General features: G+C 40.6%; 1 protein-coding gene across 1 annotated transcript; it reads left to right on the forward strand.

Annotated features, from left to right (window-relative positions):
- Positions 1 to 1,600: 1,600 nt before the first annotated feature.
- Positions 1,601 to 23,922, forward strand: ebag9 (estrogen receptor binding site associated antigen 9). Its single transcript, XM_060922284.1, has 7 exons — positions 1,601 to 1,892; positions 2,349 to 2,445; positions 16,870 to 16,948; positions 19,305 to 19,463; positions 19,586 to 19,693; positions 21,396 to 21,487; positions 23,273 to 23,922. The coding sequence occupies exons 2-7, from the start codon at positions 2,363 to 2,365 to the stop codon at positions 23,388 to 23,390; spliced, it is 639 nt and encodes a 212-aa protein (XP_060778267.1). The 5' UTR covers positions 1,601 to 1,892; positions 2,349 to 2,362; the 3' UTR covers positions 23,391 to 23,922.
- Positions 23,923 to 25,583: the final 1,661 nt, after the last annotated feature.

The raw sequence follows: 25,583 nt of genomic DNA on the forward strand, positions 1-25,583 counted from the left end.
TTCCAGTAATTTGACACCTTCGGTCTCATTAGTCTGCTGCCCACATTAATCAGATTATTGTGTGAGTTCCGCCGCCGCCACAAAAACCACATCGCCAGGTCTCGCCTCATCTCCATAGCAAACTGCACTGGTGTTTCTGCACCTTGAGCCAGCGCTGAGAGAAGTTGCAGAATTCAGCTGGCTATAAACAATCTAAATAAATATTTATAAAAATGTAGAAGAAGTTTATTAATATGACGAAATAAATATGTGCAAATTATTAAGCCTGAATTAAGAGTTTGGTAATACAGCGGCCGTATCCCAAATGACTGCCTACTGAAGCTCGAGTGCACTATATAGAGTTTAAAAATCCATTACTTCCTAGTAACATGTAGTGCACTTATATAGAAATTAGAGAGACATTTAGGAGTCAACCCTCGTTACCAGGCTACACGTTTTCATTTCAGTTCAGAAACAAACGCTACGTTCACACTGCAAGGCTTAAGGCTCAATTCCGATTTTTTTGTGAAATCCGATTTTTTTGTGAGGTCGTTCACATTAACAAATATATTGACTTGTATGTGATCCTCAGTATGAACGAAAAGCGACCTAAAAGTGTTCCGCATGCGCATTGCAGGATACGACGACATCACACGCAGTGAGCATGGCCAGTGTTTACGGAAGTAAAACCGCCCGGTTGCGGTATGACCCATCCAATCTAGCTTGAATAGCTGCATCCCCCCAAATGGAAATCAGCTCCCTAACCTCTGCGTCCTTCCATTGAGAAGATTCAGAACCTTCACAGCCCGAAGCGTCCCTCGCATTGATGTCATATGCGCCATGTTGTTGTAACTTTTTTTGAGAGACCCGCCGCCTACTTCAGCGCAGAATAGTGACGTTTGTGGCTTGTTGATGACGTGTAAGTCGGATGAATGCGACCTGGCGGTTCAGACTGAAGTCGCATATGAAAAGAGCGGATAGGAATCGGAATTAGGACCACATATCCAAACGGCCTGGGTCGGATTTGAAAAAATCGGATCTGTGTCGTTCATATTGTCAATAAAAGATCGGATACAGGTCACATATGGGCGAAAAGATCGGATTTGAGTCACTTCAGCCTGCAGTGTGAACGTAGCCAAAAACACACACGAGACCTCACACTTTAACACTAACCAGATAATTAAACAAAACAAAACAAAAAAATCATTAAACTTGAAGAGTGCGCTTTGTTTTTTGTTTACGTATTACGTAGATGTGCTTATTACGTGTCAATTTGCGCATGCGGGACACTTTTGGGTTGTTTTCCGTTCATATTGGAGATCGCTTACAAGTCTCATATAATTGGTAATGTGAACGGCCTAACAAAAAAAATCGGATTTCAAAACAAATCGGATATGGGTGGTTTCAGGTTGCAGTCTGAACGTAGTGTGAATGTGTTTCTGGGTAGAACTTTCCTGTGCTATTGACCTCAATGGCGCAGACACTCATTGGTGCATACAGCTGGTTGGGGCGTTGTCCAGAATCACTGATCTTCAAATCACTTCCGCCGGAAGTTGAATTGCTTTTTTTTTTTTAACATATCCGGTTGCAGTAGATTGTATGAAGATCAGTGAACGTTCAAACGGATGCACTGTGTGTGTCTCAGAGAGAGAGAGAGATGTGGTAATGAAGCCATACCATAATAATGTGTGTAGTGTTCAGTGCTAAAGGGATACAGTGGCCTTCTGAGCAAACCGCCCTGTTTAACAGTTAGGACTAAAAATGCTTCTTGGTGTTTGTTAAAGTAAATAATTCGGCTTTGAGTTAAATTAGCTTAATTTAGTTGTTTAATCAGTAGAGACGTTGTGGCTCGCTTTCAGCATCTTGCTAGCTAATGCTATGCATCCACTGAGAGATCCTCGGATATCTGCCTGGTGAGTAATACACGTAGGCTAAGCTAGTTTAGCTAAGCTAATCTAAGCTAAGCTAGGTAGCTGTGTCACAAGTGCCTGAATTGACGCTACAAGATTTGCGAGGTTGTCTTTAAAGACAAGTTGTCATGTATATTGAATAGTTTTGTAGTTTATCCCCGTGTGTAATGATGCTTTAGTGTAAAATTAGCATAGCTGGACGGCTCGGCTAAGTTGCTAACTGTGCTAAGTTGTTATCTTTTCACAACCTGTTCTTGCATGCAACGCTACAAGCACTGACACCGCTGTTACTGAGGGTTTTTGTAGTTTATTATTATGAATGAATGAATGAGTGAGTGAGTGAATGATTTCTGAAAAGCTGTAGTTATTCTTTTGCAAGGTCGCCCAGGAGCTCGCTGCAGCTCGACAGGTTTTGTGGTATGATTGAAAGTGTTTGTTTCTCTTGTGTCCGCGTTTCAGACCCTGCTATCAGCATGACCGTGACTCAGTTTCGTCTGTTCAAGATCTGCACATGCATAGCATCCATCCTGTCATTCTTTAAAAGGCTCATATGCAGGTGAGTCCCGGTCCAGCTGTGCCTTTTCTAATGTTTCTAGAGATGCTGCTGTTTTCGTCAAATCTTTTCTGCTTCTGTTTGTAGCTTCCTCATCGAGTGTGAAAGCTAATCTGCATATTTAAACCGTGTGTGTGTGTGATACAGCTGTGCTGTCATTTGGCTTAACAACCTGGGTGATCTGCTTCCTGTTTACTTCCTGTTTGCTCAGATGTTAGATCAGGAGTTTCGATCACAGTCCTGAGATTCGTGCTTTTCCTCTTTTAACACACCTTGTGGTAATTATCCGATATTTTATATGAAGCGGAATGCTAAGCTGTGGGGTGATTTCACGGAGATGTAGAGTACTGCTAATGTGTCCTGATGGAAGGTTATAGAGCACAGTGTGGGGTAAAGCACTAAGCTCCAGGTTTATACTGCTGGGAAATGCATGTGGATGAGAAACCCAACTTGCGCACAACCATCCCCTCTACTGCTGCACTGACCTTCACGCCAACACTGATAATCACACACACTGTTCCTAACACGCGTTATTCCTCAAAGAAAACACATCAGACATAACCATTAGCAATATTGCTCATCTCATCTCATTATCTCTAGCCGCTTTATCCTGTTCTACAGGGTCGCAGGCAAGCTGGAGCCTATCCCAGCTGATTACAGGCAAGTCGCCAGGTCATCACAGGGCTGACACATATGCCGCTTTTCCACTACCAACGCGGCTGAGTTGGGCTGAGCCGTGCCGTGCTGAGTTGGGCTGAGTCGAGCTGAGTGGGGCTGTTGGAGTTGCATTTCGACTACAACCGCGCTGAACCGTGCTGGCTGGAAGTGGGTGGACACATTGGGTGGAGTTGGCGAAAGTGGGTGGACGTCAGGTGATGTTGTTAGGCGGCGCAAACAGTGACATCAGTGACCTTTTAAGCAGTAGTCTCACAACCCGGAGAGTAAACAATAAACATGGAGGACATGGAGTCGTTAGTGTTGCTGGTCTTGGTGCTGTGGCTTGTTGTCACCGACAATGCCAACAGATACTGGCAAGAGCGTATAGATGAGGCGAGGCGCATAAGGCTTCAGAAATTCTCGTAATTCTCCTTCTTCCGGGTTTATGGTGTTTACAGATCCCAGCATGCTCGCGGGGCGTGTGTGGGCGTGTGAGGACACGCCTCCTCACCAATCAGTGCACAGGGGAGTGTCTGCTCACGCCCCTAGCCCCACTCAGCTCGGTTTGGCTCGCTTCAGCCCTACTCCAAAACCGTGTGAGTTTTGGGGGCTGAGCAGGGCTGAAGCGAGCTGAGTCGTGCTGTTCTTAGATAGTCGAAACGCGAGCCGTGTCGGGCTGAAGTGAGCTGAAAAAGGGTAGTGAAAAAGGGCCAATAGACAACCATTTGCACTCACATTCACACCTACGGTCAATTTAGAGTCGCCAGTTAACCTAACCTGCATGTCTTTGGACTGTGGGGGAAACCGGAGCACCCGGAGGAAACCCATGCGGACACGGGGAGAACATGCAAACTCCACACAGAAAGGCCCTTGCCGGCCACGGGGCTCGAACCCAGACCTTCTTGTTGTGAGGCGACAGTGCTAACCACTACACCACCATGCTGCCTAGCAATATTGCTATGCAGTTTATATAGATGTATGCTATAAGGCCAAAAGTATGTCGACACCTGATCATTACACCCATGTGAGGGCCTTCTGCATAACGTTAGTACAAAGTTGGAAGCACACAATTGTTCAGAATGCTCAAATTTTTAAGATTTCCCTTCACTGGAGCTAAGGGGCCCAAACGTGTTCAAGGATGACAAGGCCCCTGTGCACAAAGCAAGGTCTGTAAAGACGTGTACCAAGGTTGGAGTGGAAGAACTTGAGTGGCCTGTACAGAGCCCTGACCTCAACCCTGCTGAATTCTTTGGGATGAACTGGAATGCTGACTGCACTAAGGCTGCAACTAACTATTTTTTTTAATTATTTTTTTAAAAAATGAACCTATCGATTTTTATTTGATTAGTCAATTTAGTCCAGCAGTTATTTTTCCACATAATCTATTGATTATTTTCTGATTAACCAATTAATCCTAACTTCTGTCTAATCTTTCAACGAGGGGAAAAAAAGTGACGCGTTTCAACAGGAACTCAATGAATGAAGGAACCACTTCAAACTTTAACTTTTAACTAATGACACTTCAGCAATGTAGGTCTAATTAGGAAAGGTGTAGGTTTTTTTTTAAAAATAATTATACCATGCAATTGATTACCATAGATATTGTTTACTTCAGTGGCTGGTGCTGTGATCCAAAATGGACATGTATTATTTATCTGTAAACGGTTACTTACTCTGACTTGCAGCATAACTTTTAAAGGAGAACTGAAGGCAAAAAATTTTTTTGATTATCAAAATTCTATTTCTCATTTTATTAAATATAGGAATGCATTTTTGATAGCTATTTTGTCACTGCTTTAGCAAGTTATGAGCATTTGAAATATGCTATGTAATCAGTCCATATGTCAAAGCAATGGCCGTAAACGAGATTCGTTGAGACCTGTGCGAGACATCGTAGGACGGAAGTAAAACGTACAGCGGAAATCAAAGCAACCAACATCTGCCAACGTTGTCAAAAGACACGCGCGCCCTCTTTTGAATGCTGATGTAATCAAGCCGGAAGTTTTGTTTGTTTTGATGGCAATCAGGAAAGTTTGAAAAAAGTAGGCAGTAATTGTCATTTAAACTCGCTTTTGTGCAATATTTCGTTTGGAAAACAGTTTTCAAAATGGCGGCGCTGACACGTCACGTTTCGAAGTCTCGCACAAGTCTCGTGTAGATCGTGTGGATAAGCGACCCCTGCCGTGGACCAAACGAACTACATTCAACATGGCTAAAAACCGAATACCCTGATAAGTATAATACAGGGATAAGAGTTTTCCGCTTTTTGGCGGATTTCCGCTTTTTCTGAGTAAAAAACGAGCTTTTTACATTATGCCAAATCTGTTGAATAATTATTTTTTTTAAATTAATTTCGGGGGGTTGGGGTATGTTCCTTCATGCTGTTCAAACTTTATTAACTCCAACGATGTTTACACATTATTTGTAAGTCGCCATCTTTAGTCTCGTTTAATCTCGTTGAATGTGATGTAAAATTCGTGTTATCTACATTGTTATTGGTCAAAACATCGATGTTGAGACCATAATAGCCAATCAAAACAGTTTTTACAAACACACCCACATCTGCTTTCTTTTATCAAAACTTACACATGTTCGTGAGCTGCATATCAAAAATACTTTCCTCTAATCGGCGTGTTTTCTCAAGATGCCGAATACTATTGACAAACGAGATGAAGCGAAGGTACGTGAAATTGATGCTGGTATAAAAAACAAGTTTGGCAAAGCAAAAGGAAAGCAAGAGAGGAGTGTGAGAGAGAGCAGAAGAGAGCCAGGTTAGAGCATGTAAAAACACAGGAGGCGCTGGCTAATGAAAGAAAAAAAAAGAGGACTGATAAGGCCAAAAAAAAAAGTGTTTCCGGTTACGTAGATTTCAAAACTAGGGTCGGTAGGCAGGCATTTTTTTTTAAAAATTTTATCAATATGGCTGCCATAACCTATATTTAGACAGGAATAATTTCACAAAATATAATGAATTTCTGCATGTTCTCCCCGTGTCCGCGTGGGTTTCCTCCGGGTGCTCCGGTTTCCCCCACAGTCCAAAGACATGCAGGTTAGGTTAACTGGTGACTCTAAATTGACCGTAGGTGTGAATGTGAGTGTGAATGGTTGTCTGTGTCTATGTGTCAGCCCTGTGATGACCTGGCGACTTGTCCAGGGTGTACCCCGCCTTTCGCCCATAGTCAGCTGGGATAGGCTCCAGCTTGCCTGCGACCCTGTAGAAGGATAAAGCGGCTAGAGATAATGAGATGAATGAGATAATGAATTTCTTTGCAGGTCACCTGAGTTACCACCTTCTGATGAATCTGATGCAGCATGAGACACCTTTTAACATGAATTTTTGTGTAAATATAACAGCTCAATACACCATGAGGGAGAGAGAGAGCAGCCCCGCCCCTCTCTGCTCCCTGAGTGGAGCTCGTCGCCTTGGTAACGGTGCAGGGAAAAGACACAATATAACAAGCAAAGAGCGCTTTTTCTCAGAGTTCCCTCTCCTCGAACAACGCTGATTTACACGGAAACGAAAGGAGCTATTCACAAAATTCTTTCACATTGAGTGCTACAAGGCTCCCATGAACACATTAATGTAATTTTTTGTCCCTAGTGTAAAAAATGTGGACACTAGAGCAAGTTAAAAACAAGTGACTTTTCTGATTTTGCAGTAAAAGCGCTGCCACGTTTATAATGTGAGTCTATGGGAGAGCGCGGCTGTCCTCTCCTTACTTTCAGGCTTCTCATTCAAAAACTGTAAATCCTATCGCTCAGGGATACACTTGTCTTGATTCACACAATGTGTGACTACAACTTTTGAGAAAATAGTGTGTGTAGAGTGAAAATTGTGGCTGAGAAAACAGTTTAAATGAGAAAGTTAGAGCGCTTTTTTTTTCAGGCTGCCTACACTCTAAACTCCTGAGTTGCACTGGTGTGTAACGCCATAGACACCCATTATAAAGCCTGAATTTCTCCAGATTTGCTCATGGTGTTTGATCTGTGACTGATCAAAAAGTATACAACCTAGCAAAAAAGTTGAATGCCAGATCCACACAGGAGAATTTTGTCTCCGTTTTAAAGTTTGAATCATGTCTCTAGGTGAAAGACAAAATAGCGTTCTCTCTGCTTCTGTCCCCTCCGACGGCCCCGACACACTACTGCCTCCGCCGAGTGCGCGCGCACACCGCATGTCGGGGCCGCGGATGAGTTACTCTCCCCGATCAACGAAGTCGGCGGGGAATTTGTGGTTATTATCGGTACAAACAGCGCGAATCACAACTTAAATGAGTGCGGTTCAGTTTGACATTATTGTCAGTCCGTTAGATAAACATTTAATTTTATTAAAATCGAAAATTAATATTTAGAGCCTGTGGGCTACAAAAATAAGTCATTAAAGTAGCCGGCTGGACTTAATTGTGTAGTCGGCTGTATGGCCGGCAGCCGGCGCTTGTGGAAAGCCCTGATTTTCGCAGTGAGTGACAAAAACTTCCGGTTCACGCGGTTGGGTTATATGTAAAAGTCGCGACTGGGAAAAAAACGAAAAAAAAAAGTTTAGGGTCGGTCGGGTAACTGGAGAAACACACTTTTTTTTTTTTTTTTTTTTTGCGCGCCTAAGCTTTTGGTTTTGGCCAAAAAGCTGAAGAAGAATTCTAAATGATCAAATGAAAATTTGTTTCAAAAATAACTGGGAACTGTAAATAACTTTTAACTGTAAAAAGTGTAAATAGAGACATTCCTTTTGAAGAAAACGTACAAGTGGTGTGGACAATAAGATAAAGACAATCCCCATGAAATATGCATTTGTTTGATTCAATACATTGAATTATAGCTGACGGTGTTGATAACTATATAACTTTTAATGTTTAAATAGACATTGTGAAGAAATCATATATAAGTAATGTGGACATTAGGAAAAGGTCAGTTTCCATAAGATATGTTTTTATTTAATTCAATATATTGAATATATGAATTTGAATTATTAATTTCAATATGAAATATTAATTAAAGCAAGTAAATAACTATGAATTTTAATCGACATTTTTTTTTTTTTTAGAAAAACAAGTGATGACAATGAATAATAACCAGTCCCCATAAAATGTAGATATTATTTTGAATTCATGCAATACACACATTGATTTTGATACATATTGTTCTATATAAGAGTTTTTATTTCAATAAGTATTAAAATAGGCATCAGGTGTTTTAATTAACTACAGCTCAGATTGCAGGAAATGGGGTGTGTAAGGTCTCATTTTGAAAAAAAATTCCCCCCCGGATCCCCCTTATTACAGATTTTCTGCTTTTTTTCATCAGGACCCACTCTCATCCCTGATATTTAATTGCAATTAGTTGCCAATATGAGTCATGATATAAGGTTACTAAAACCAAAAAACATAATTAAATAACACGTTAATTAAGAAATAAAGCAAGTTCAAAAATGACTTAAGGTCCTCTTTAAAGAACGTAGGTTGCTATTAGTTTTATAGGTCTATATGCACACACAAACTGCTTAGAACATGCAAATCCACTTGAAGGTGGCGTTACTCTACTAGTTATTAGCATCTGCTCTAGAGAGTCTTTGTTGAGTTCTTGTCTAAAACACCACAGATAAGGACACAACAATGACTCCCAGGCACTGATACCAACCAACAATCAGACACAACTCGCTGTAATAAATATTTCAGCTTCTATCTTGTTGTTTTGAGGTTGGAGAGCCCCATGCTTTCTTTTGAGGTATTCGTGTATCACAGATGTGCTGCGCCATTTCAGTTTTACAAAGCGTACAGAACAGCATTTTATTACGTTTCTGTTGAAAGTATTCCCATGTATTGGCTGATCAGGTCTGGGTTTTTTGGGATCAAGTCTTATTTTCAGCATGCCTGGGAGCAGGAGCTGCGATAATTGGGGACGACGGTATACATTACAACGCATTCCTTACAAATTGATGTCTTTACATAATTGATGTAATTGATTGCGTCAACGCATCATTCCAGCACTAGGCTGCACACCAGGCCTCCTCAACCAACCTCAGTAATGCTTTGGTGGCTAAATGGGCAAGGTTACAGTCATGCTCTAAAATCTGGAGGAAAGTCTTCCCAGAAGAGTGGAGGTTAATACACCAGCAAATGGGGACTAAATATGGAATGGGAGGTTCAACAAGATACAGGTGTGATGGTCAGGTGTCCACAAATGATCAGCCATATAGTGTATCTAAAATGCCTCTTGCTGACTTTTTTTTTTTGAAGTTCTTGTAAAAGGACTTATAAAGGGACGCATCTAGACTGGTGGCAGTGTTGTAGTCGAGTCACTAAACCTCGAGTCCCCAGTGTTCAAGTCCAAGTCATTTAAAAAAAAAATTTTGAGTCAAGTCCGAGAACAAGAATCCAACTGCACCATTAGACGGGCTGTTTTAGCGCCATTAACATTAGTTTGTTCCTGAACATTACGTATTAACAGGTGACTGTACTTCTCTTTGTCAGAAAGTGTGACGTGTTCTGTCAGAGATGGTTGGGAGACGGATACAAGTACAGAAGGTGTGTTTATTAATACAAGTGAAAACAGGTAAACAATCCAGAACGGCAGGCAAAATCGTAAAACAGGTAATAGGTCGAGCGAGGCACAAACAGGCTATTATAGACTCGGTAGAATCAAAGGCGAGAGGTGGGATCAGGAAACCAAACAAGGAAATAAGGCTCTGTAATGTGTCGGCAACGCAACTCAATACTTCGCAAAGTAAGTATGTGTTCAGTTTTTCTGTAGGCATGCTGTTTGTGCCTTAATCCTGTGCAGGTGCGACTCGTTTACAGCGTATGAGGGTCTGCTTGGCGTGCGCACTGTCCAGAGCGTGCCCGAGAGTTTATCTGATGTACGTGCACAGGTGTGACGCTCTTGCACAAAATTAGTACAAAAATGAACGTAGATACATCTTGTAGCAAATTATTATGGCATGTTACAAAAAATAAAGAAAAAAAACAGTCCTCGTCTCCAATTTACAAGTCGGAATGCAGTTAATGCTCGAGTGCAAGTCGAGTCACGAGTCCTTAAAATTCGGGCACGAGTCGGACTAGAGTCTGAGTCCTGGACTTGAGTACTACAAGCCTGACTGGTGGTGGGATCAGTCTGATTGTACTCATTTAAAAAAAAAAAAAAAAGCTACGATGTGATCATCTGAAACCAGGTGATACCCTGTGACGTGAGTCCACTGAACATTGCTATGCTAACAGTCAACATGAAAGGGCAGTGATCTGGATATATTTCACGATTAAAGCTCATAGGCAATGGTTTTAATTTTATGCACATTTGAAACTTTATATGTTAAACCCTCTGTAATTTTCTTCTGGTCCCAAGAAGTATTGTTAATAAGTAATAATTAAAATAAGTTAGCGCGGCTCGTGGCGGATTTCTGTTCGGCTATTTTCGTGACCACTCGGCGCGTGACGTCATTTAAGCCAAACAAACCGCTTGAGTTGAGTCCACTTCCGTTTACTTACATTGCCATTCGGTTTGAGTGCAGATGTGCGTTCAGGAATTTCCAAAGAAAAACCCCATGCCTTATTGCTGTGCAGTGAACTATAACAATGGGACTGGTTCAGGAAGAAGTTTTTACCTTTTCTGAGAGAGGAGAAGAGACAGAGAGAGTGGATTGGCTTTTTCTGGAAGAGGAGAAGAGGCGGAGCGAGAGGATTGGCTTTTTCCGAAAAAGTAGACGAGGCAGAGAGAGTGGATTGTGCGCTTGAAGCCAGAGGGTTGGCTTTTTCCAGAAGAGGAGATGAGGCGGAGAGAGTGGATTGTGCGTGTGAAGGAAGAGGAGACAAGGTAGAGAGAGTGGATTGTGTGCATGAAGCCAGAGGGTTGGCTTTTTCCGGAAGAGGAGAGGTGGAGCGAGTGGGTTGTGCGCGTGAAACAAAATCAAGCAGTCAAAGAAGAAACTGAGCAGCAACGCTCAAGCAAAAAGGAGAAGATTGGAGGTAGAGCTGTGCAATATATCATATTTTTATCACGATATCGATATTGGTGTCAAACGATATCAAAATTCATAATATCGATATGAAACGATTTTTTGTCATTTGTCGAAAGGGACGTGCACAGTCAGGAAATACATTCTCCTCAACACGAGCCATTGAAGGCTGCACAATGGTTCGGCGTGGCAGCGAAGGGGTTAAGTAAAATGTGGCGGGTGATACGTCATGGACGTCAGAACTAGCTATGCTGAGGAAAAAGTCTGGAGTTTCTCACGCTCTCCTCAGTCACCATTCCCGCTGAAGAGAAGATTGCAAGGGCGCGCAAGATGGGAGATGAGGGGAAACGTCCTCAGCTTGTTGACAAAAAAGGGAGGAAAACTTCGGTGATATGGGACCATTTTGGCTTTGAGGAGGCCGACGAGGAGCAGAAACGAGCAATGTGCCGGATTTGCGGTAAGGTTGTTTCTGCTCCTCTTGGCAACACCTCCAATCTATTCAGTCACATAAGAGTAAGCCATAAAGTGGTTCACGATGAAACACTTGGAAAAATCCAAAAAACGTTGTTAATATGTTGTTTGATTTGCTTGCTAATAGTTATAATAATACAATTAACATATATTTACGTCATATTTTTGGATGTGGGACTGGGTAATGTAAAAAATGGCATCTACGGAAGAAAACAAGCACAACAATATTAGCACATATCCAGCTTGCTAGCTGTGTTAGATGTGTTAAACCGTGTGGATTTAAGTGGAATAATTGCGAGTCGTCCTGTGGTCAAGGCAGCGTTTTAAGGTAAGGCAATTTGGTTATTAATGTTGCCCGCCGCGGCATGTTTACTTGGGTTCATTTGATTTTGACTTGTGCATCTGCAGCTAGCATCATGCTTTGAAGTAGGTTCTGCTAAGGATGGGTTTATTGCGCGATGTAGACGGACTCCGATGTAATTACATTGTTTTTAAAATTCCGTGCGCTTAAAATGGTGTCCCCCTGCTAATCATGTAGCCCTAATCATGTGTTGCTTTTACTTTTCTTAATGGCGAGTGAAATATCTCTGCAAATGGTATTTCAATGCTGACATGCCAAAAAGATAGCGGAGTCCACATTTGGAAGATGAAGGAAGAGAAGCCTGATGCTTGAAAATAGATCGCTTAATCCACAACGCATATCTGTATTTGAGACATAACCTGCAACTAGTGGGGATGTTTTGGAATGACTGTGCATGGGGTGTTTTTGGCCACAGAACACTAACCCACAGTAGTAGGAGGACTACTGGGTTCGTGGATTTTGTCTGTTGACTGAGCGAAGCATGGTGTTTGCCTTGTGCCATTTCACGTAGCATCTAGCCACAGTGCCACCTACACTTTCACTGAAAGTCTTTCAGGGAATGTTTACATGCCGCTGAGCTATTTTCATGTATGTTAATTCTTAAGGACTTGTCTCTATATTGTGCGTGTTTAATGTTGGTGTCTTAACAACACACAAGCTTACGTTGTAGTGTGTGTGTGAGAGAGAGATTTTATCCTTGGCTGGCTACGAGCCAGTGTGGACGTTACGCAGTAATCACTGGTAATACCAGCGCTGGCTCCATCCTCTGTGATCGGAAATGTTGAGTGAGGAGAACGTGAGCCTTGTGCAGGTTATAGGACCTATGCAAAGTACGCACTTGCACAGTAAATGGTTTAAGTAAAAGGTGTTTCAGGGTACAACGGGAAGGGTTGACAGGTAGCCTATGAGGCCTGTACTATAAAAATGTGGCCCGGTGCCTTGGGTGTTGATGATCGGGGCTTTAAAAAAAGGTGTATAAATATCGTTTTAAAAATCGCGATATCAATATTTACTGCAAAAAATCGTGACATTGATTTTTTTCCAATATCGAGCAGCCCTAATTGGAGGTAAATATTTTTACTTTTGCTTGCAATTGACAAGTCAAGAATCCTGAGGGATCCTGTACAATCATTGTGGAAATGAGACAAAGGGATATTTCCTCGCTCAGAGGAGGCTATAAATAGTATAATGCCGCGGATGGCAGGCTAATGTGGCCTACCGGCGCACTGTCCAGTAATCGTTACCTATATCCACTAGGGAGGGCGGTTTAATTATTCTTCAAAAGGGCTCTTATTTAGTATTACGACGAAAGTAGGAATTTATCATAACTACCAGGGTAAATCGTTTGGGCGCGAGTCTTGTTGAGGTACAGGGTCACCGCGATCAGAGTCGGCCGAGTCGCTGTCCGATTCCGAGGCCGCACGGTCAAACCAGTGAGCCACATTCACCGATTGCTTTACAGCGACCATAGGTTCATACATGTATGGTTTCACCTCTCGATATTTAATTTGGAGAGTTCCTACTTCAAAATCGCTATCGCTTTCAGACATTTTACACAACCTCTCACGACCAAAGTCCGTACACATGTGCTCAGTTTGCAAGTAAACACAGAGCTGCTCCCAGTCTGTTTGGCTTAAATGACGTCATGACGACGGTCCCCTGGCGGTGAAAGTGCGCACAAGTGAGATGTAAACAAACCTTTGGAAATTGGGCAAAACAGTATATTTTAACTGTTTTATTCAATTGTAGGGTGCAAATTAGACACCAGGAAGATTGAATTTGCTTTTTGGGTCGTTCTTCTAGACAAAGTTGATATTCTACGTTTCACCTCCGACCATTGCCTATGACCTTTAATGATTGCTGACAAACCCAAAACAGATTGCAAAGTGGGCTTTGTGAAAATATCATGAATTACAACACAAATAACCTGGTAAAAATTCTTAAATTCAACATGAGTTTATTTCTAGCAGCACACGGCAGCAATCAACACTGCAGCAAACACTGGTTCAGGGAGAAAAATCTAGAGTTGTTTCTAAACATGAGGGGGAAAAAATCACAGCGCTCACTAAGTATGTTGTATTTTTGACGATCTGCTTGTATCAATCATTAACTACAAGGGAAACGTATTTTACTTATAGCTGTACAGAAGCATATTTTTGGCGGGGGGGAGATGCTCTTTTCAACTGCAACCCTATTCAGTCTAAGGTAACTAATGTAGCTCGCTAATGCAGTTATTTAAAATCAGCTAGTGGTTTAAGTGTGCATGTGTGCTTTTTATGTCTAATATTTAAACTTGGGAACCATAAGCAGAGCTAAATGATGTCTCATGATGCTACTGGCTGATTTAATACTATGTAGGTTATTTGAGTATCGAACACACTAACTTGTACTCAAGCAGGGGAAAAAAATGGTATTGCTGCATCCCATTATAAACATCTTTAAAAGTACTTCTAATGCCATGTTGTGTATGCTCTGTTACTTTGATATTTTGTCATACTAAATATATTTTATATTTGAGTGTAACTACAGCTGTTTTTGCACTGGGGGGTAAAGTGGGACTACATAGTAGTCCATGACACACCACTACATTCAGGGGAAATAACCCTATTATTCACTCATTCACACCCTCCTCGGCTTTTCTATAAATGTGCTACATCTTTGCACGTTGAATATTGTATGGAAAAACTGATCATAGTCAACCTATTGGTATTTTTGGGAAGTGTAGGGAAACTGGAGAACAAGGAGGAAGACCACACAGACACGGGAGGACCAAGTTTCTGAATTTTAAAGACAATGTGAAATGCAAGTCAGACCGTAACACACAATTAAGTGATTATTTTACAACCCAGATTCCAAAAAAGTTGGGACAAAGTACAAATTGTAAATAAAAACGGAATGCAATAATTTACAAATCTCAAAAACTGATATTGTATTCACAATAGAACATAGACAACATATCAAATGTCGAAAGTGAGACATTTTGAAATTTCATGCCAAATATTGGCTCATTTGAAATTTCATGACAACAACACATCTCAAAGTTGGGATAGGGGCAATAAGAGGCTGGAAAAGTTAAAGGTGCAAAAAAGGAACAGCTGGAGGACCAAACTGCAACTCATTAGGTCAATTGGCAATAGGTCATTAACATGACTGGGTATAAAAAGAGCATCTTGAAGTGGCAGCGTCTCTCAGAAGTAAAGATGTGAAGAGGATCACCAATCCCCCTAATTCTGCGCCGACAAATAGTGGAGCAAGATCAGAAAGGAGTTCGACAGTGTAAAATTGCAAAGAGTTTGAACGTATCATCATCTACAGTGCATAATATCATCAAAAGATTCAGAGAATCTGGAAGAATCTCTGTGCGTAAGGGTCAAGGCGGGAAAACCATACTGGGTGCCCGTGATCTTCGGGCCCTTAGACGGCACTGCATCACATACAGGCATGCTTCTGTATTGGAAATCACAAAATGGGCTCAGGAATATTTCCAGAGAACATTATCTGTGAACACAATTCACCGTGCCATCCGCCGTTGCCAGCTAAAACTCTATAGTTCAAAGAAGAAGCCGTATCTAAACGTGATCCAGAAGCGCAGACGTCTTCTCTGGGCCAAGGCTCATTTAAAATGGACTGTGGTAAAGTGGAAAACTGTTCTGTGGTCAGACGAATCAAAATTTGAAGTTCTTTATGGAAATCAGGGACACCGTGTCATTCGGACTAAAGAGGAGAAGGATGACCCAAGTTATCAGCGCTCAGTTCAGAAGCCTGCATCTCTGATGGTATGGGGTTGCATTAGTGCATGTGACATGGGCAGCTTGCACATCTGGAAAGACACCATCAATGCTGAAAGGTATGTCCAGGTTCTAGAGCAGCATAGGCTCCCATCCAGACGACGTCTCTTTCAGGGAAGACCTTGCATTTTCCAACATGACAATGCCAAACCACGTACTGCATCAATTACAGCATCATGGCTGCGTAGAAGAAGGGTCCGGGTACTGAACTGGCCAGCCTGCAGTCCAGATCTTTCACCCATAGAAAACATTTGGCGCATCGTAAAACGGAAGATACGACAGAAAAGACCCAAGACAGTTGAGCAACTAGAATCCTACATTAGACAAGAATGGGTTAACATTCCTATCCCTAAACTTGAGCAACTTGTCTCCTCAGTCCCCAGACGTTTACTTGAATTCAAGTCAGAAAATGTGGACCGAAAGCTACTGAATTTGAATCACAGACTTCCAATTTTATTGGGGTGCTTTTTTATTACTTTTTTAAATAGAATAGTTAATGAATTTGGAGCCATGTGGCCCTAAATTCTCCATTTTTTTTTTTTCCTGCTTCACCATGACCCAATTCAAGATACTACGTCATGCATCATGTGGTGAGCTTTCCCTGTTTGCGCAAGGCATTGTGGGATACAAATTTGAAATAGGAGAGAAAAATGGAGGATGTGAGAGTGCGAATGAAACGTGAAAGACTGACTACAGTAACGGAAAGCGAGAAGAAAAGACGTTATGTTGCGAAGGAAAGGAAACACAGGACCAAACTAATAAATATCGGCGCTCAGCGAGCACCTCGGTGTGATCAGCTGTTCGTTTAGTGACAGAATGATGTAACTGTCAGTGCACGGTCAAGGTAAACCTGTAGATGGCAGTAATGCAACACTGTGGATGCCAGCTGCCGTAAAACTTGAAGAAGAAAAAAGGTAAATCTGCACATGCGCACACGGACTTCCTCTGTCTGCTTGACTGCGCAAAGCAAGCGATTTCATGCACATTATTTGCTCAGGAATCCCCTCAAATTAAATAACTCCCCAGCCACAGAATGGCCTGATATTTTTGAGATATTACAGAAATGAACATGTATCGCAATGACCAAATTTCAGAGAGAACTAAATTTCACTGATTTTATGAACTCAAAAGGCCGTCTAGCTTTAAGCAATGTTTAACCCTTTCATGAGTCTCGTAATTTACAGTAGTTCTTATCTTGTTATTAGAACTGGGAGATCACGCAAGCGAAGTGGAGATCAGATCACTCTCCCGACGACAGTTGATTTTTCCTCTGTACCCAAACAGGTTAGTGTGTGTGTGTGAGATTTGCGTATGTTGTGTTCTGCTCAATAAGTGAATTTCTTAACCTTTTTTTTTTTTTTTTTTTTTTAAACATTGAACATCAGTATATACAGTTAGGTCCATATATATTTGGACACTGACACAAATTTTGTTTTTTTTACCTGTTTACTGAAACCTATTCAAGTTATAGTTATATAATGGACATGGACATAAAGTCCAGACTTTCAGCTTTCATTTGAGGGTATCCACATTAAAATTGGATGAAGGGTTTAGGAGTTTCAGCTCTTTAACATGTGCCACCCTGTTTTTAAAGGGACCAAAAGTAATTGGACAATTGACTCCAAAGGCTATTTCATGGGCAGGTGTGGGCAATTCCTTCGTTATGTCATTCCTCAGTTAAGCAGATAAAAGGCCTGGAGTTGATTGGAGGTGTGGTGCTTGCATTTGGAAGATTTTGCTGTGAAGAAAACATGCGGTCAAAGGAGCTTGCCATGCAGGTGAAACAAGCCATCCTTAAGCTGCGAAAACAGAAAAAACCCATCCGAGAAATTGCTACAATATTAGGAGTGGCAAAATCTACAGTTTGGTACATCCTGACAAAGAAAGAAAGCACTGGTGAACTCATCAATGCAAAAAGACCTGGACACTCACAGAAGACAACAGTAGTGGATGATTGCAGAATAATTTCCATGGTGAAGAGAAACCCCTTCACAACAGCCAACCAAGTGAACAACACTCTCCAGGAGGTTGGCGTATCAATATCCAAATCTACCATAAAGAGAAGACTGCGTGAAAGTAAATACAGAGGGTTCACTGCACGGTGCAAGCCACTCATAAGCCTCAAGATTAAAAAGGCTAGATTGGACTTTGCTAAAAAAAAAATCTAAAAAAGCCAGCACAGTTCTGGAAGAACATTCTTTGGACAGATGAAACCAAGATCAACCTCTACCAGAATGATGGAAAGAAAAAAGTATGGCGAAGGCGTGGTACAGCTCATGATCTGCATACCACATCATCTGTAAAACACGGCGGAGGCAGTGTGATGGCTTGGGCATGCATGGCTGCCAGTGGCACTGGGTCACTAGTGTTTATTGATGATGTGACACAGGACAGAAGCAGCCGGATGAATTCTGAGGTATTCAGAGACGTACTGTGTGCTCAAATCCAGCCAAACTGATTGGTCGGCGTTTCATAATACAGATGGACAATGACCCAAAACATAAAGCCAAAGCAACCCAGGAGTTTATTAAAGCAAAGAAGTGGAATGTTCTTGAATGGCCAAGTCAGTCACCTGATCTCAACCCAATTGAGCATGCATTTCACTTGTTAAAGACTAAACTTCAGACAGAAAGGCCCACAAACAAACAGCAACTGAAAACCGCTGCAGTAAAGGCCTGGCAGAGCATTAAAAAGGAGGAAACACAGCGTCTGGTGATGTCCATGAGTTCAAGACTTCAGGCAGTCATTGCCAACAAAGGGTTTTCAACCAAGTATTAGAAATGAACATTTTATTTACAATTATTTAATTTGTCCAATTACTTTTGAGCCCCTGAAATGAAGGGATTGTGTTTAAAAAATGCTTTAGTTCCTCACATTTTTATGCAATCATTTTGTTCAACCCACTGAATTAAAGCTGAAAGTCTGAACTTCAACTGCATCTGAATTGTTTTGTTCACAATTCATTGTGGTAATGTACAGAACCAAAATCAGAAAAATGTTTTGGGCATGAAAGTAGTCCAACTACACAAGCTCACAGCTCTTCACAGAAGAGATCTGTATCTTTACCCAGTTGTAAACTTGTTTCAGCTACAGAGATAACGATAGTCAAGTAGTGAATACCATTTGTGGTTGGTGCATTTCTATCATTGAGTGCGGTTATAATGCCATCACTGTGTTTCACAGACTAATCTGTAAAACACAGTGATGGCATTATCACCGCACTCAATGATAGAAATGCACCAACCACAAATGGTATTCACTACTTGACTATCGTTATCTCTGTAGCTGAAACAAGTTTACAACTGGGTAAAGATACAGATCTCTTCTGTGAAGAGCTGTGAGCTTGTGTAGTTGGACTACTTTCATGCCCAAAATTAGGGTTTGATGGCATTGTACATATCAAAGCTGGTGTAAGATGTGTACTACCTGTACAGCTTTTCCACTAATTACACCCCGACACCCCTGACGCAGTGCTATGAATTACTCTTACAGGATTGACAGATCAACTGGCAGCAGCTCAGGAGCATCAGATTATCCCCAATTTGATAATCTTTATTTAACACTGTAGCGTTCGTTAAGTGGATACAGCTTAGTAGGCTTACTTACCTTTGTTTATATAACCCGTGCTGTTCCTATTTAGCCAGAGATTGAGGAGTGGAGTTCCTGGGATGAAGACGCTCCTACGAGTATAAAGATCGAAGGAGGGAATGGAGCTGTTCCATCCCAGCAGAATCAAGTGGAGGATGAAGAGCCAGATTATTTTAAAGACATGGCTCCTACTATCAGGAAAACACAAAAGGTTGGTTCATACTTGTTTGGAATGCCTTTTTTTTTTCCTCATTTTGTCTACAGAAATGTCAGTAGAGTTCACCGATTAACTTAACTTAATCCATGTTCCCTCTAATCTTCACCTCTTGTTAGATTGTCTTGAAGAAAAGGGAGCCTTTGAATTTCTCTCTCCCTGATACAGCTACGGGTTTCTCCAGCAGACTGGCAGCCACTCAGGATATGGCCTTTATCCAGCCTTCAGTGAGTGCTGCTCTCCTGTCTGTGTAGAATATTTTTCTTTCCATGTGGTCAAGACACTTGTGCACACGCACACATTTCAAACATTACGTCCATTCAGGGTTGCTGCAATAGATGTATTCATATCTGTACATGTGCTAAAATAATAGGTTCGTTTCCATACAACATGGGATGATTTAAATGAAACCAAATTGTAATTTGAAATGATTGTGTGAAAATAAATCTTGCACTCGGTGAAATTTGCCTTGGCGTCTTTAAAAGCAAGTACTCTGAATGGGTGCATTTTTGAACACACAGATATACACACTCATTAACTTGTCTATAAATATGAAGCAAAAGATCCAGTGTTACAGACTCATTCTGATAAAAGCTAGTGATCTAATGTCTAATGATCTAATTCAGACAAGGTATGAAACATTTGTAATAATTTATGCTGTGCTATACTGCACCTTATATAGTATTGTGCAAAAGGCTTTGGAGCATGCAATGAAATGCTGGAGAGCAAATGTGCCTTGAAATGAAATTTATATGAGTGATTCCACGCTTATGGGTACTGAAATGGGGACATGAACTTATTTTTAAAAATTCACCTAAAACCATCTCTTTTTTTTACCATCAGGTCACAAAACATGTAATCTTTAATGAATGATATGTTAAAAGATAACTTTAATTTTCTGAGATGTAATAAAAACATATATTTATATGCCAAAGTCAGAACGTAACAGAAGTGTTGTGGACATATATATTCTCAATTTTAACAATGTAGAATTACTTTTTGAAACATAGGAAGGTGATGTTTTAGCAAATATAATTAATAAACGTGTAGTAGAATAAACATACACATTCTTTCAATAAGATTAACATGGTATATAGCTAGATTGTAATTAATTTGTAACAGACGCGAGATGGACAATCGTAACAGAAGTAATGTAACAGACATCATTTTGGAACTCATAGGCTTGACTTTGGCATATAAATATGTTTTTATTACATCTCAGAAAATTAGTTATCTTTTAACATATCATTCATTAAAGATTACGTTTTGTGACCTGATGGTAAAAAAAGAAATGGTTTTAGGTGAATAAGTTCATGTCCCCATTTCAGTACCCATAAGCGTGGAATCACTCATATATTAAAGAAATACCATAAAAGATCAGTAAACAGGAATGCATGGGAAAAAGTCAATGTTTGAGACGACCCTTTGCTTAAAACAACAACAACAACAAAAGCAGGCTCAGGTGCAGTTTTATAAGGAAAGGAGCTGTAGGTTTTACTGAGCATCTTGCAAAATCAGCTGCAGTTCTTCTGGACACTTTGACTGTCACACTTTTTCTTATTTTTGCAGCAAATCCCAGTAGCCTTCATTTGTTTTTGTCTGGAAAGTAGTCCATTATGTAATATGCTGCTTTTCTTTACTGACATACAAACACTTTTTCTGTAATATTTAATTTTGTGCTGGAAAACTAATGTATGGAAATCTGAAGTGTTTTTGTACTGGTTCCGTAATGTAGAAGTCAAAAATAAGTCTTTGACAAAGTTTGTACTAAAACAAAATAAGGTGCCTAAGACTTTTGCGCAGAGCTGTAAATCTGTCTTCTGTACAACTCACCTACGCTTGGTGAATGAGATGTGTGTGAGGACTCAGCACGTGTGCATGGCTTTCTGGTGTTTGCTTTATTGAGAAACTTGTACATGTGGCCTGTAGGCAGAGCTGGGAGATCTGGAAACCTGGCAGGAGGACACTAATGCCTGGGAGGATGAGTCTGATGCTTCCTGGGAGGCCGAAGAAGTGTTAAGGTATTACTCCAGCATCAGAAACTGTATGTAAGGAATAAAATACTTTTTTTTTTTTTCGCGGTCCAGTTTCCATCAAATCCTGCGCTCTGATTGGCTGGCGAGCGGGTCCATATCCTACTACGGACCCTGGTTACGAACCTCTGGCGACTCGCTCGTTCACAACAACAAACATTTATCTTTTTTATAAGATTTATTTATAAGATTATCAAAAATCTTATAAATTTTTGCCAGCATTTCTCAGGAGAATAGCATTAATTTTACAGCATAGATAGCGATAACGACAGTGTTCACAGCGAAAGTGAGTTTTACTACCCTGAGGAAGAAGAAATAAAATAAAACATTTCAGGAGAAAGCTAAAAACCTCCTAACTGTTGCTAACGCCGAGCAAAAACATGGCTGAATCCTGAATGACTCCTATTTGTATGAATAGGGGACTACATGGGTGGCAAAATGTATTTTTTTTCCCTCCATGGAAGTGCACTTGTATACCGAGGAAGAAGCCATTTGCATTACAGCTGTGAATGAGGATTCAAAATGGCGGCTCGGCTCGGTTTTCCCTTTGGGGCGCTCTCGTTTTCTGTTAGAATTTCATCTCATTATCTCTAGCCGCTTTATCCTGTTCTACAGGGTCGCAGGCAAGCTGGAGCCTATCCCAGCTGACTACGGGCGAATCTGTTAGAATTTGGTAAAGAAAAAAATATTATTTACCAGCTTAAGCTCGGTCCGTATGGTGAAATATCGTGACCTCGGCCTTGAATACTGACCCAGAGGGCCTCGCTCAGTACTTTCAAGACCTCGGTCACGGTATTTCACCATATGGACGGACCTTAAGCTGGTAAATAGCGCATATATACGGTGTGTTATAGTAATGTTATGCGGCGTCACATGATTATTTTTGTATATCTTGCACATTCCAATTTGTTGTATTCCTGTTATATTACAGTGATTTTTGCCAAGGATTTTTTTTTAAATATTAATGAAGCCATTATTCTTACAACTGTTGACTTTTCCCCCACTAGCTTCTTTGTTGAAACTAATAAGGCTTCAAAAAAAAAAAAAAAGCTCATGCTGACATGAAACTGGAAAGCAGAAAGTCCTCCGTCTTTGAGGAAACTTGCTGACTACTTTTACAAAGTACCTGTGACGGTGCAGGTTACTGTTCAGAGGTCAATGCAGTCACCTTCCATAAATGTTAAATAAATAAATTGTTCAATACAGAAAACTTCACCATATCAACCATCTTTGTGAATGACCTTGTCAAAATTCAGACTTCCTGGCAACTTATTTAATCATGCAGTGGTGTTTTACTTTAAAAAAAAAAAAAAGTTTTAAAGTGCATCACTGATTGTATAGACCAGTATTTGTACACCTTTAATCATGTGCAGTTTCCATATTCATAAATCTGCTGTTCTGCTAGAGGGACTGTTTGGCAGAGATGCGCACACACTGTCCACAGACAGATGATTCAGCTTCACTATACTCAGTTGGACAAAGACACAATGTACATTTAAAATCACATGTCCACTAGATGGCAATAAGATGCAGTCAGATTCAAAAGATCACGCATGTCTTTATGTAGCTCATTAACAGGTTTTATATTGGTGTTTCAGATTTGTTCGTTCTTCTCTTCTTACTTCTGTTTATTTTTAATTTCTCAGTCTTCGTGTACTTGGTAGTGAAGCAGAATGAAGTGTGATCTGGCTTGAACATAATTCCAGTTAAATGACCTTTAATATTTGTGGTTTGAGCTAATCATTCATCTGTTTGTGGATGTGTGGATTTCAGACAGCAGAAGCTGGCAGAGAGGGAGAGGCGTGCCATGGAACAGCAGAGGAAGAAAATGGAGAAAGAAGCACAGAGAATGATGAAGAAAGAGCAAAAGATAGCAGTAAAGCTTTCTTAACGTTTTGAGGCAGCACTGGACATTTAAAAAAAAAAAAAACACAACACACACGATCCTCCACCAGTATCTTTCATCATTTTTATTCAACATGTCATCCCCCCCATGTCTCTTCAGTTTTATTGGTTTCCTGTATTTTCCCTTTTAATGTATAGAATCTGATGTACATTTTATTGAAATCAGTTGTAGTTGGAACAATGTTAATAATACACAGACAGAAGACCCTGGAGCTTTAGTGTGTTTGTATTTATATATAAAAAAGAGAGTAATGAGGACTTTTGCCTCATTTAAAAAAAAATTGTTTTTGCATTAATTAATGCAACCCATTTATTATGCTTTCAAAACAAATTCAGTGATTAGCATCATCCTTTTGCTCATAATTGTGATGTGTGTGTGAGATTGAGCCACTACAGAAAGAGGCCTTACCACATGGCATATACTTTTTTTTTTTTTTTTTAAAGGGCTGACATTTGCCTTCCAACAGAACACATTTACCTGAGAGTAAAATAAAAAAAAATAAAAAAAGGAAATCGAACATCTCGGTAAATAAGAGAACATTTTGTGCTTAACAACCTGTTTTGGAAGATGGTGTGTATGTGGGATGGAGTGAAGGACTGAAGCCAATATTTAATATGGTGTGGGTGGTAAACTGTGGGTTGTCATGGAAACATGGTAGTTTTTGAAAGCTTGTAGTGTCATCCAAAGCGCATCATGTTTTATCCATCTTAAATTTAACAATTATTGCAGTAGCATATGAAGCGCCAGGTAGAGATGATTATTTCACACGTGCCATATGTAGCATGGTTAAGTTTTTTGGCAGCAGTGCTGCATGTTTAAAACCTGTACCTCAGTGGAACTTTTTTGTGTTTCAGACTGATTATTGGTTGAAGGTTAGACAAATGACATTTTGATTGATACTCAAAGCTGTACTACTAACGTGATTGGGCGGTGGGTATCATCATGTGCATGCAGGAATGGAAAATGATTGTTCTCATGAGAATTTTAGGGTGCAGGCAATAATGTAAAATGTTTATTTTATTAAAATAATTGTTTCGGGGGGGAATTCCAAATGTCCAAGATGAATGCCTTTTTTTTTTTTGCCTTTTTTTTTTTTTTTTTGCCCTGGAACTGGAACAAACAATAGGAGCTTATCACCACTAATTACTGTAACATCATGCAACAAATGTGCATTGTGTAACTTAACTAGTGGCAGCCATTTTCAATTCAGAATCCTGCAATTCAATGTAATAGAGGAAAAACTAAAATACAGACTTATTCTGCTGTTGATGCAGACAGTTAAATGTAGTTGAACAATGTTGTTTCAATTAAGTGTTCAGTACCTTCAGCTTGATTTTAATTGATCTTAGGCCTTCATTTTTCACCAGCTACATTTGCTCAAAGCTCCGAGTACAAAACCGAAGAAGCAAAATTTGGACATGAAATGTCTTACCTGAGGTATGTTGGAAATTTTTGTCACTTAAAAATTTCCCCAGGGGCGGGGCACGGTGGTGTAGTGGTTAGCGCTGTTGCCTCACAGCAAGAAGGTCCGAGCCCCGTGGCCGGCGAGGGCCTTTCTGTGTGGAGTTTGCATGTTCTCCCCGTGTCCGCGTGGGTTTCCTCCGGGTGCTCTGGTTTCCCCCACAGTCCAAAGACATGCAGGTTAGGTTAACTGGTGACTCTAAATTGACCGTAGGTGTGAATGTGAGTGTGAATGGTTGTCTGTGTCTCAGCCCTGTGATGACCTGGCGACTTGCCCAGGGTGTACCCCGCCTTTCGCCCGTAGTCAGCTGGGATAGGCTCCAGCTTGCCTGCGACCCTGTAGAACAGGATAAAGCGGCTACAGATAATTAGATGAGAAAAATTCCCCCCAAGCCATCCGTTTAAGTTGTTCACCATTAGACATGAAAGTTTCTCCAAATATTTACAGCACAGTGATCATAATTACATTCTGGAGACAATGTTCAATGAGCAGCTCTGCAGTACGTTTGGGAAATCAGGCCTAAGCAACAAATGAGACACCAGCCTGTTTCACAAGCAGTGTTTCCATTTTGTACGCACGCACACATTCATTCTTTCCCTGTAATAAATGTTTGGATTTATATTTAAAAAAAAGTGTTTATTGGAGTTGAGGAAATCCATACTTTAGTTCTTGTCCTAAAATGGTGTAGTATATTAGATGTTTGTGTAGGTGTAGTG

The sequence above is a fragment of the Neoarius graeffei genome, chromosome 5, assembly GCF_027579695.1.
Source record: "Neoarius graeffei isolate fNeoGra1 chromosome 5, fNeoGra1.pri, whole genome shotgun sequence".
Classification (NCBI taxonomy): domain Eukaryota; kingdom Metazoa; phylum Chordata; class Actinopteri; order Siluriformes; family Ariidae; genus Neoarius; species Neoarius graeffei.

What these genes read in the sequence shown, in the direction of transcription:
- ebag9 (XM_060922284.1), top strand. Translation starts at nt 2,363, where the DNA reads ATGACCGTGACTCAGTTTCGTCTGTTCAAGATCTGCACATGCATAGCA. An exon ending in TTTAAAAGGCTCATATGCAG is followed by an intron (nt 2,446 to 16,869) that starts GTGAGTCCCGGT and finishes TCTTGTTATTAG; the next exon opens with AACTGGGAGATCACGCAAGC. An exon ending in CTATCAGGAAAACACAAAAG is followed by an intron (nt 19,464 to 19,585) that starts GTTGGTTCATAC and finishes ACCTCTTGTTAG; the next exon opens with ATTGTCTTGAAGAAAAGGGA.